Source organism: Rhamphochromis longiceps, linkage group LG6 (genome assembly GCF_057381845.1).
Source record: "Rhamphochromis longiceps isolate RC_006_pf linkage group LG6, R_longiceps_female_GT1.1, whole genome shotgun sequence".
In the NCBI taxonomy this organism is placed as follows: domain Eukaryota; kingdom Metazoa; phylum Chordata; class Actinopteri; order Cichliformes; family Cichlidae; genus Rhamphochromis; species Rhamphochromis longiceps.
Window position 1 is genome coordinate 21,302,001 of NC_140562.1, and position 12,714 is coordinate 21,314,714.

Here is a 12,714-nt window from a genome sequence, read left to right on the forward strand (position 1 = left end):
ACTCAAACACAGTTTCTACCCAATTGCAATATCATGTCTCAATGCTACTAAAAGTAGATGACTTTCATTGCCCCTGTTGTCATTTGTGCCCTTGATGTTGGAATGCTTTCAGACATGTTTTGTTGGATGCGCTAACAAATTGACTGAGTGATTGATTGTTTGAGTGATATATCAACTAGGTCGTATGTTGAGTGTCTGTATGGGGCCTTAGGCCTGGATTGCTTGGGTGTATTTACTGTATGAGAACACTGTATTTTATATGTATTTCTATCTTTTATATCATATCTATTATAGTTTATAAGTATTTATCTTTCGTGATGTTGCACTGACCGGAGACATCTTTCAATTTCATTGTACTTGTGACAATGACAATAAAGAATATTCTATTCTATTCTATTCTATGTGCTAACGGCTGTCTAAATGACTGGGGTAAAGTTTGTAGCATGCATGCTTGTTGTTTTTGTCTGCTTCCACTTGTCTTTGCACTAGGATGATGTCGGCGTAAATGTGCAGTCATATTCGTTGTGTTCTCGTTGAAATGACGTTAACGCCACAACACGGCAAATCTCCGTTAACGAGCTACCCCTGCGTGGGGCTAGACGGCCAACACGTTAACGAGCTAACTGTGCTAACACACTAGTTCCCACCCATGTAATTGAGCATTGCGTGGCACATCCAACATACTGTTTTACTTTAGTCCATGACGCGCTTACCTTCAAGGTCATACGTCACATGAAAACCAAAATAATTCCAAACGCCAGATCTGAATGAGGGTGGGGGAGGTTCAATTTGCCATGTTGCAAGGAGAGCTTAACTTCTGTCTTGCTAGCTTGCCCTGCGCTCTTCCTTCTGACTATGCTGTCTGTGTTGAGCGCTCAGTGGATCTGCGCTCGACAGTGCAGCCTAGGCGGAGTAGTCGAACGCAGATTCACTGAGCGCTCAACACAGACAGCATCGTCAGAAGGAAAGTTGATAAAATAAATTACAAATTTTGTATTGTTGATACATATGCGTACCGAACCGAAAGCACTGTATCGAACGGTTCAATATCGATACGAGTATCGTTGCACCCCTAGAAACTAGTCATAAAAAACACAACAGAAAGAAAAGAAAGAAATAACAACTTTCAATTGTCCAATTACTTTTGAGCCTCTGAAAATACAGGGCAATTTATAAAAGTGGCTGTAGTTCATAAACAGTTAATGCAATACTTTTGTTAAACCCCTGGAATTAAAGCTGAACGTTTACAGTTCAATTACATCTTGAGTGTTTGATTTTAAATGCACTCTGATAGTCTAAAAAAGCCAATACTACACTAAATTGAGTCTCTGCCCAGAAACGTCAGGCTGGATCAGTGACCCTGAGCTATTCTTACTTATGCTGCTATAGGCTCAGGCTATTTAATTTCCAATCCCCACTATGTGATTAACTGTTGTCTACTTTCTTTTGTATTCATTTTTTATGATGTTTGTTGTTCCTAGTCTCTGTAGGATCCTGTTTCCTCATTCTATCTTCCTCATTGCTGCCTCCCTGAGCCTGGTTCAGCTGGAGGTCCCCTGTTGTTAAAACAAGGGGGTACACACATAAAAACCCCACTTTTTGGCATCCAGCAGTAGTGATGACTTTAGATTTAGTGATACAATATGTAAAACAAAATTATTAGTGTAAACATGTTTGTGTTATTTTCTGAAATTTCTATGATGTAAAGATTTTAATTTGTTCTTCTTATATTTAGGTAACCTGTTCCCTAAAGTGGCCGAGAAGCTTAATCAGGCAGCGCTGCCTGTTATCGACTTCGAAACCTGCAGTAAGCCTGCTTACTGGTGGGACACCCTCAGGCCCTCCATGATCTGTGCCGGCTACGAGTCCCCAGATGAGCTCAAGTCAGCCTGTCAGGTTTGACGACACATTTAGAAAAGAGTATTTGCTTGAATTAAGGATGCACTGACGTTTGGACAATATATCAATGCATCCATCATCTAAATGGACAGACTGAAAGTTGTTAGGAGACGATGAGACTGTTGTTCATTGTTTAAATTCCTTCCGAGTTATTTAAAAACATTACGTAAGTGTGCCCGCCTCTCTTCGTCTTTTATGCAGCTCCCTGAAAAGTGTGTTTTTGTTTGCGGTCATTCAGCCTTGATCTCAATGGCTGCTGCCCAGTTTGCAGGCGTAATTAGACAGAAGAACACAGAAACATTATTCGCCAGCATTAATGAGCAGCTGCTAGAAATGCAGCAATGTGAAAAATGGGACGTTTTACATTTTAGGAGCTTCATAAAGCACGATTCTGACATTTGCCTAATGAATACTTTGTCAGGCTGTTAATAAAGACTGACTTCTACAAATTCAAGGTCACAGAGACGATTTACAGCAGCTGCCAAAATCTAATGTTCTGCAGTGCATCATAAGTAGATCTTTGCTGATTTCTTTGTCCCGCTGTCTCCTGGTAGGGTGACTCCGGCGGTCCCCTCGCCTGCACAGCTGCCACTGCTGCTGGAGGAACAAATACAACCTGGGAGGTGCACGGCATCGTCAGCTTTGGAGCTCAGGGCTGCATCAGAGACAAGAAACCATCAGTGTTTACCCGCGTTTCCGCCTTCAGTGACTGGATCGACAGCAACATCAAGAAGTATATTTATGAAAGCAGAAAAGCTTTGTAAAGCTGACATCTTTAGGTAGAGATTATTCCATGTTTAGATTTATTTTTTTCTCTTTAAAACCCCCTGAATGTAACAAATGCTGACCAGCAGCACCAACCTACAAGGTTGCATTGCGCCCCGTAAAATAATTTAGTAAATAACATATTGCTTGTACGTTTCTATATATTAAACACTGCTGAACATTTTAAGCAAATTATATTTAAGCAAATATTTGTAAAATAATTTGTAAAATAATGAATAAATATATCATGTATAAATAAACTGTTTCCTTTTACTTTATAGTGCTGTGTTCAAAATGAATATTTTAACTGTAATAAAAAGTGTAGTGTTAAAAAAAAAATCAAGGTTAATAACAATTAATGGTCATTTTATATAACTTAATTTGCCAGCCACTGTCTTGTTGTGTTTTAATGTCTCTCTGACCAGCTGTTTATCTGTTATATTCAGTCCACAACCATACGTAAAAAAAAAAAAAGAAGAAGGACATCAAAGAACAAAAAAATAAAAGGTTGGTTTAAATTTTAGATGCTGCAAATAATAGAATACAAAAATCACCATTGGTCTGATAAAACTACATGAGGCTCTGAAGCCGTTTCCTGTTTTTGCGTGCACTTTAATACAGCGTTGAGTAAAACATTACTTCATTGCTCTTCCAGTCACTGATTAGCTCTGTTCTCTGGTAGATGAATGTTGCAGCACATATTTAAAGTTTTGGGGGTTTAACCCCCTTGATCACATGACCAGGCCTCTGAGCCAATGAAAAAACTCGGCTCAGATTTCAGCCTAGGAGAAGGAGAGGAGGGGGGGAATGAAGAGGGAGGAAGAGAGAAAGAGACAAGCTCTAATCTGTGCTCATGGTCTGCCGGTAGTGACAGGACTTCCTCAGATTTTTTTTTTCCCCCTGGTTGGATTATATGTGTTTTTTAGAGTATCTGAATGGCTCAGTGTGAGGCGCAAAAGATTCCCAGCCCTGGGAAAAGTCTAGTGTGTCCTGGAAAAGAGTGAGGAGCGGAGGAGGGGAGCCAGCTGTACTTTTTCTCCTCATCTTTCCCGGAGTGCCGGCGTTTTTTTCTGTGGGAGAATGGGGGCAGGAGCTATGACCATCTGTGTGAGTAGAAACTACAAAGCTTGAGTTGACTTCCTAATCGACCTGTAATTAAGAGCTGAAGAACATATAACGGGACTGTTCTGCTCAGTGTCTGTCTACAAACTCATTTGTGATGGGGTGTGTTGTCTCTTTAAAATGTCCTGGAGGGACAAATATTCCTTTCCTAAAGTAAATCTTAACTTTCCCTTCCTCAGCTAACTTATTACCAAAAATCCATGACTCATAGGGCTGTAATGACCAATCTACTTGCTTGAAAGTACTTCCTCTTACTGTAGGGCAACAGTAAATTTATTCTAGCATCTTTAAAAAACAACAACTGTAAAAAAAAACAAAAAAAAACAAAACAGAAACACTGTATGTTTTGTTTTCAGTCAACACCAGTAATTTTTTCCAAGCATGTGATCACTTCCAGAAATGAAAATAAGAGTTGTCACCAGCACTGCACCAGGATATTCTATTTTATTTAATGTTTTTCTTCTTGCAGTAGTAACTGTGAGCTCTGCAGCTGTTGCTTCAGGGTTCCTGTGGTGCTTTTGCTGCCAGTTGCTTCAATGGCCACCCAGACAGGGAAGGAGGGAGGGACAAGGGAGGTGGGGAGTGGAGGAAAAGAAGGGCACATGCTTGGGCTTGCTATCCCCTTCATGAGCAAGTAGAAGACAAGACAGGGTTGGAAAAGTCATTTCGCATTGTGGGCCACATCTTAAATTAGCAGGATGAGTGTAAAGTCATTGTAAAGTAGTTTAACTGCACATTTAATCCCCTCAGTATAAGAAAATTAATTGCAGTTCCAACAGTACATCACATTTTTTTCCACATTTAAATTATTTATGTATTACTTCATTACATTGGTGTAGTATGAATGACTGTGAGGGAGTCTTTGTCAGCAGGACAGGCTATAAAATTTATGAAACTTAAGTTAAAAGTGCAAAATTTTTGACCTCCTTCACATTTTCTGAAGCCTTCCAGTGGGCCGGATTGGAGTCTGCTAGGCCGATTCTGGACCCAGACCTTAAGTTTGACACCCCTATGCTAGATGGGTTGTACCGACCGTTAGCAGTCTATTTACAGGACAATACTTCTAAAAGATTTCACTCACCCAAAGTGTCGAAACCAAAGGATTCCCACAGAAAATGTTTGAGACACTTCTGAAGCAAGGGGAAACAATTCCTTCCCCCAGGTCCTTGTCAATAAGTTTCCTTAATAAGTTTCCTTTTCACTGTCAGATGTTGAAGTGTGAAAATATCTTAAAAACAAAGGAGGGGACGAGCATCTTTGGCTGAATCCCAGCAACAATGGAGGCGATTGTGTTTGCATTCAAATTGCTGAGGGGAAACTTAACAAACAACCCCAAAACCTGCTATAAAACTTTTCATCTCAGTGTTTGCCTACTGTGTGAATTCAGAAGTAAGACTGCGATTCATTTCTATCTGCCATGATGATGATAGTAAAGGAAGATTTAGTGGGACATCTGCTCCGTTGGGCCCCTTACAGTCAGTCTCACAGTCAGACTTAGCTCAGACCAGCTTAACTCCTTAACACCTGCAGTAGTAGTAGCACAGGAGCCCATACTGTAACTCTGAGAGGTCCAACTATGGCCACATAAACTCAATTATATACATAAACAATCATTTGTGCAAGCGGAAAATCTAAAGATTAATGAAGATAGTTTGTGTTTAGCGTGTCTGGCAACTATTAAGACGTGTACAGCCTTTATAAATGCTGATTTAAGTGATAATGTATGTTGTATTAACACAGTCGGAGCATCTGCCACGCTAAAGATTTTGTCTCCTTACCCATCTTAGCACCATCTGTGAGGTGGGTTTTAATCAGCAGATGACTCTAGCTTCTGTGTCTTAGCAAGTGGTGAGTAAAGGGGAAAAAAATCATATTACAACCACCGTGCCACTATGGACCTTATTGTAGCCACATTTTAACCCAGGTCTCTTCTGATCGTTGACATGCTGAAAAATAAAGCCGTTGCCAGTCAGATGATTTCCACGTGTTATTGCATGGTGGATGAAAATCTGATGGTACTTTCTTTGTTCAGAATTCCATCAGTTTTGACAAGATCCCTGAAATGCAGCCCCAAACAATAACAGTGCATGTTCACGACAGTCTATCACATCTGTTGCCCCTCATTTTTCAGTCCAGATTTTGTGTAATTTGGCATACATCATCATCGTTTTTGCCCTGCTCCCCTTCCTTAAGAATGGCTTCCTGACAGTCGTCTTTCCACTGAGACTATTTCTGATGAGGCTTCAGTGAATGGTAGATGGCTCAACTGAACGACCAGACACATCGCTCAGGTCCTTTGTCAGGTTGCTGCTGGAATTTTCCTGTTTCATCATCAGATGAGTAGTTTAACAAAAAATAAATAAATAAATTCCTCTGAAAATGCTCAGGTACAAGGACTGAAAATGAGTGAAAAAGCAGCCGATGTGCAAAGATTAAGATTATGTTAAAAATGTAAAAGAAAGTTTGGCTCCTTGGAAGCAAAATATTAAAGAAATATGGAGTGACTCAAGACTTTTGCTCAGGACTGTAAATATGCTAAATGAATGAGTAATTTGCTGGAAAGTTATGGTTTGCTCTCAGAGACAGACAACAAGCAAGTGTATCTTAAAGTCTCTGTATGCAGATACAGAGACCATGGGGATGCTGTTTGCCTCGGTATCTTACCAGGTAAACATCATATTCAGGTTTTGAATTGGCTCAGCTTGGCTAAGAGCACATAAAGTGTAAAACCTAACTAAGTGTATCAAAACACCTGCTGTACTTAACTTCAATTCTTAGTTACCTCAGTACTGTTAGTATTTTTTGGTACACCTAAAAGAAAAATGCTGCTCTCTTTAATTTGATAATCATATATAAAATGAGACATATGGGTCTATATCTATATGTATTGAATAGCCTATGTGAAGTAAACAATTATATATAAGTAGCAAATCAGAAAATGTAATAATATGTTTTACCATATTATATTTTGTATTTATTTCTCAATGAGATTAGCAATGGAAAATGTAATTTTACTTGTAGTACAATGAGCCTCTCCTCTTAAGGTATTATATCAGTCTGATCTGATATCCTTACTATCGTTCAGATTCCTGGCAGCTGAGCATATACCACATGTGCTTCTCTAAATATGTGCTCATATGCCTATTTGTGCATGTGTGTGTATATGTGTCACTCTGGCAGTGTCTTTAACCAAAGATGTGTTGCGAGGTAACCTGATATTTGTCGTAGCAACTCATGCATAGCCAGCTCTCCTCTTTATCTTCCTGCTGCCCTCAGCACACGGTGTCCTGTAAGAGCATGGCAGAGTGACTGAAAGAGCTCTGTGTGTAGTCAGCCACTTCATGAGCAGCAGCACACACATTCTACTCTTTGGGATGAAGTGCGCTTTCCTGTGTAACAGGTGTCTACAAAGATGTCTGTCTCTGCTTCCATAGTGTCAGTGTCTGACTGCTGCTGTCTGCTCTCCCTGCAGCACAACAAGGCGGCGGTGCAGGTTAAAGAAGACATGAAGAAGATGGTCCAGATGCCCATCCCGAGACCCAGGATAGTCGCACCCAAGCACACCAAGGTGTTTGGAGCGTCTCTGTTTGAGTTGCGAAACCAGGGGCTGCTGGAGGATGGGGTGCCTCTGGTGGTGCGGAGGATGGTGGAGCATCTCCGCAAGCATGGTGAGGCAAAAATGCATGAGAGCACTGGAGGAGAAGTGCAACCTTTGGCTATCTTTTATTTCTTTGAGTTTTTGCTGAATACAATTGGTCTTGCATGCTGAGAAGATGGTGCACATACATTTTTGAATATCCAATCCTACTGGTGTCACTACATAAATACAGCTTTATAGTGCCACCTAGGTTTTCTTGTATTACATAATTTGTTCTAAATAAATCATACAGTTATACAATAATCAGAAACCTCATTATGTCAATCCTCTGAGTCTTGTTAATATGAGCCGGATAAGAATTAGACCAGAGCAACTTTACTAGACTACTGAAATAGAGTTAAATGGTTTTTTTTGTCATTGCATGCATTATTAATATTTCTCACAGACTTGCCATCTCACTCTTCAATTAGTTACTCTTGATAATCAGCCACAATCATTTTAATACTTCATCATTTAATTTGCTGCAGACAAAAACAATGCACAGTTGAATCACTTTCACAAGCACAAGTTTCCATCATCATCATCTAAAACCAGATATACAGAAAACAAAAGAGACTAAACATGTAATAGTTTTCAATGAGACGAACAATTTAAAAAGCAAATTTGTTGCTAAATAAATAAATATAATCACACAAATCCACAGCTCTTGCTTTGACAAACGATCAGCCAACAGATTTCTCCAGAAAAAATGTATATAGATATTAATATATAAAATGATCAACCATAACGCATAGTTAAAAAAACAAAACAGAACTTGTAAATTTTCTATATTAACCTACATTATTTTCTGTAGTTCTTCTGTTTGAACACTAGATGTCCCTACAAGAAAACGATATCCTACTCAGGTCAACTGAAAACATAGGCCTCTTTTAAAGCAATTATTGGAGTGTGTTTAATTTGACTTAAACTCGCTGTGCAATCATTTCACTGGCCTATGTATTTAAAGGCTGTCTCATAACCAGGTAAGGTAAGCGTGGAGGGAAATAATATAATTCCTTATGGGCCAACAAACATAGATAGCCTACATGTTAGAGCTGTGGATGTGGCCTTGAGATTTCTTCCTCCATTAAGTCACCCTGAAGGACAAATTTCATTTTTGCAAGTAGTGCTTAAAGCAATTAATTTTTTTTAATTGGTTCTTGTTTTGTTTTGTTTATTTATTTTTAAGAAATAAATGTATAATCCAGTGAATAACGCTGTCACTTATTTCTGAATAGTATTATTTGGCCAGAAAATAGTTCCAAATAACTACTCCTATTATTATGGGTATTAGTGTGCCATTTTATTAGCTGTTAAAAACAAAACTTCAAGGGTCTACAACATGAGTTGAAATCTTTTAGTAAGATTTTTTTTTTAAATATTTTATCATAGTATTATTATTATTATTTTGTTATGAAATACTAAGTGTGACAAAGTAAGGTTAGCAACAGGTGTTGATAAGGCAAAAGGCAGTTGTTAAGGTTTTAGCAAGCACTTAGCAACGCTAACTAGCAACATAATCAAAACAGATACCAAAAACAAAACACTGACAGCTATTAACACAAATCTAAGCTGCTAATTTCATGTTCACAGACTAGGGCTGTTCATATGATATGATGACGATATAAAAACTTTTATCGTTTCATTTTATGCTATCCTTTGTTTCGTGGTGTCGCAAAATAAACTGTTTACGGCAATATTTTGTCATGGTTTTGATGGTCACTGTAGTGGCTATATTAATTTCTTAAAGTTCTCTCTTTCTCTTATATTTAATATAACCACACTAGGGATGGACAAGCGCCTGTTTTTATGCGTTGTCGTTAGCAACAACGATGGTAAAACCATTGCGTGTCCGCTTGTTTATGTTCCACATAAACCTTTCACAATAAAGCTCAAGATCCTGTTGAGATTTTTCAAAATAAACTGAATCACGTGAAAGAGCAGATTATTTACGGATGAGAAGTAAAAAAGCCGCCAGGTGCTAAAAAATAAACCTTAGACTCAAACGTTAGAACAGGCTTTTCCCCGCAGCACACTGTGTAATAAATACTCACAAAGAAAGCATTACTATGGCCTTAGTGCGTTTAGACTAATTAAAAATAGTGATAATGCTAACAGCAAATACAAAAGTGTAGTTATTTAATACTAAAATGGCATGCAAAAAAAACCCAGCTAATTGTGAGTTTGGCAATAAAGTAAAAGGAAAATATTCCTGACTAGTATCTGTTAAGTTACACTAAATTAAAATTTTCATATATAAGAATGTCACTTGCTATTTTTTTCTCAGTGTGTTGTTGATCTGCTCAATATAAAGAATTAAAAAATAAAAAGATGGTTAACAGATAAACCTTTAGATTTTATATTTTTCACAATTTCACTTCTTGGTCACAAAAGTGCCTTTACATGAAGGAAATTCAGACTTGATAGCAGTGCCAGGATGGAACAGTGGGTCAGAAAAGATCATTGCAAGTCATGGTTACAGTGCAAATCTGCAAATTGCTCTATATTCTCTGAGAATGTAAAGTCTGCTACCAAGGAAAAATTAAATTAAACTTACATTTACTATTTAAGAAAAATAAAATATTTTTAATAATGATTTAGTTTAGTTTTATTTGGATAGCACCAAATCACAACATCAGTCACCTCAAGCCCCCTTATATTTTAAGGTAAAAATCCTATAATATTACGAGAGAAAACCCCAACAATCAGACTGCCCCTTTTAAGCAAGCACTTGGCAACAGTGGGAAGGAAAAACTCCCTTTTAACAGGAAAAAACCTCTGGCAGAATCAGGCTCAGGAAGCACAGTGCTCAATTAGGGTGATATGATACTTTGAGGTCATAAGATAAGATGGGGACTGATCATTCAAGACCTTGTAAGTGAGGATTTCTTTATTTGTAATATTTTTTGTCTCTTAACTCCTCCAGCACTGCATCAGGAAGGTCTGTTCAGGGTGAATGGAAACGTCCGTGCTGTGGAGACCCTGAAGCAGCATTTGGAGGGTGGTGGTGATGTGAACCTGCTCTCTGAATCTGATTCCTGTACTGTTGCCAGCTTGCTCAAACAGTACCTGAGAGATCTCCCCGGGGGTCTGGTAGTCATGACAGTCCAGCAGGCACTAATACAGCACTACCAAGGTAAATCACCAACATGTAGTCCTACCTTTTGTGCTATTTTTTTTATAGGCAGTGTATAAAAATTATCCTGCAACATGTGTGGGTCAGTGTTTTTGTTTTTTTGACTGGCAAAATGTGATCATGTCGATATTATTGGATACACCTCTCCAGTGTAATGTAGATCTGGGTCATGACTGACTGGATGATCAGCAAGACTATCTTTAGCTGGTGAATTTTACGATTAGCCGCGCAGTCGTCTACAGCAGGCGGAGCATTTATATACTGCGTTTGCTTGTGAGAGAGGGTGGTAATATGAAGGGTGATGGGCCAGATTTTTCTGGTAATAAACCTTTGAGGTCATAAAAGGTAAAGTGAGTCATTTAGCAAGAAAAGCATCTGCGATCGCTCCCAGCTTCAGTGCTAGGTTTAATCCGTTTGATGGGAGTGGTGTATACTTTATCTGCTGCATTCCCTTTGCTTTCATAGACCCCATGAATGTCAGCCTGAGTAGTGACGCTGCTCCTGACGATAACTGGAGAATAAGATTATTTTGCTGGTTTTTGTTCAACTGTTTTGTTTCTACCAGGCGTGTTTCATTATTTTATCCAGAGAAAATCCCAAGCAGTTGGTTATTAAATCTTTCTGAATGCCAGGATTTTCTGCATTACACATTTTAACATGACAAAACTTTTAGAAGTATTAAAAAAAGTTGCTATTGCTATCAGATTTAAATCAAAGAACTTAAGACTGGTATTAATCTTTTTTATTTCAAATTAAAAGAAAAATAAATGATTTTGATTATCAGTGTTTAATGGCAGTCGTCAACGCTTTTGTTGTCTCTTCTTTGTGTATAGTTAAGTTAAATAACTTTGTACCATTGAGCTATATTTCATCACATATTTGTCTATAATACTTTTGCTATGTCTCTACTATATTTTCCCAGAGCTGCTAAAAATATTATATTATAATGTTTTTGCAACAACTGAAAGTTTTTCTAATTCTGCTGAAGGAGAAATTCAGACCTCACAGAAAAGTATATGATAACCTAGTGTATATGGTTACATTTTGTATGTACATATGCATGCAACACGAGATGTATACTCTAATCAGCTCTTTCTGTAGAAACACCAGACCCTATTTTGGTTAAGTCAAGATCTTAAACACTACATAAATAACAACAACTAATACATTTTTATTCTCATTTAAATTAGTATCTTTAATTTCTAGTATACCTTCATGCATGGTGTTACTTTCTCTTGTATTGTGCACCTGTGTCCTGTTTCCTCTGTTTATGTGCAGTGTACACATCTGTTAAAGCACAACCTTTTTTTTGCCCTAAAATACATCCATAATAAACATACAGGTGGACACACACACACACAGAATCTGAACTTTACTCAGATTACTGCCCGTCTCCAAACTGAGACAGATGTACCCACATACCCACATTCGTACGCATGCATGCACATTCACATAGACCTACAGTGCACACTCACAACGTTTGCGTCACTAAGTCATTTGGGATCAGCAGTCGTATCCGTTTATCCACCTCTGACCCAATTATGTACCCCCAGTAATAGCATCAACATATTTTGAGGCAGTAATGCTCAGGTATTAGAAGTCACCATAACCCAAGATTAGATATTATAGAGGGATGATGGATTGAGCTGTTACTCCCTTCTGGAGATAGGCTGTAATAGTATTCATTATACTTGGAATTTTACTTGAATTTTTGTTAATTAATTCTGTGTAAACAGACCAAAGCAGAATGTCCTTGTTAATGAAAAACTTGAAGCACAAGTGCATTACTAATCTTTCCACTAAAGGTTGTTTGCCAGGGATTTCATAAACTACACACATTGAATTAAAAAAAAAATCCTATAACCTTTTGTATCTGTAGAGCGTGGTGGTGATGATGACACCTGGGCAGACGTGAGACACCTTCTCCTGCAGCTTCCAGATGTCCACTACAGTCTCCTGCACTACCTCTGCCATTTCCTCACCCTTGTGGAGAGCAGCCACAAGGACAACCGCATGACTGCCCTCAACCTCGCTACTGTGTTTGGACCCAGCGTGTTCCAGTGAGTGAAACATTTCTTTAGATTAGATGTGGTTAAACAGTCCAAATACACACCTGTGCACCATATCACTCCATGTAAGAGGGCATTTCTTCTTG

At 38.3% G+C, this 12,714-nt stretch overlaps 2 protein-coding genes across 6 annotated transcripts in view; both read left to right on the forward strand.

Annotated features, from left to right (window-relative positions):
• The window catches only part of LOC146667908 (ovochymase-2), a 34,364-nt gene extending 31,529 nt beyond the window's left edge, over nucleotides 1–2,835 (forward strand). The window contains exons 24-25 of the mRNA XM_085408813.1: nucleotides 1,736–1,896; nucleotides 2,454–2,835. Coding sequence (XP_085264939.1) covers nucleotides 1,736–1,896; nucleotides 2,454–2,663 — 371 coding nt within the window. The 3' untranslated portion in view covers nucleotides 2,664–2,835. The remainder of the gene's footprint in view (nucleotides 1–1,735; nucleotides 1,897–2,453) is intronic.
• Nucleotides 2,836–3,469: 634 nt separating this feature from the next.
• Nucleotides 3,470–12,714, forward strand: part of fam13a (family with sequence similarity 13 member A) — a 49,901-nt gene continuing 40,656 nt past the window's right edge. For all 5 annotated transcript variants that reach the window (XM_085409673.1, XM_085409676.1, XM_085409675.1 and 2 more), the window contains exons 1-4: nucleotides 3,470–3,771; nucleotides 7,259–7,454; nucleotides 10,350–10,559; nucleotides 12,439–12,619. In XM_085409673.1, coding sequence (XP_085265799.1) covers nucleotides 3,745–3,771; nucleotides 7,259–7,454; nucleotides 10,350–10,559; nucleotides 12,439–12,619 — 614 coding nt within the window. In that variant the 5' untranslated portion in view covers nucleotides 3,470–3,744. The remainder of the gene's footprint in view (nucleotides 3,772–7,258; nucleotides 7,455–10,349; nucleotides 10,560–12,438; nucleotides 12,620–12,714) is intronic.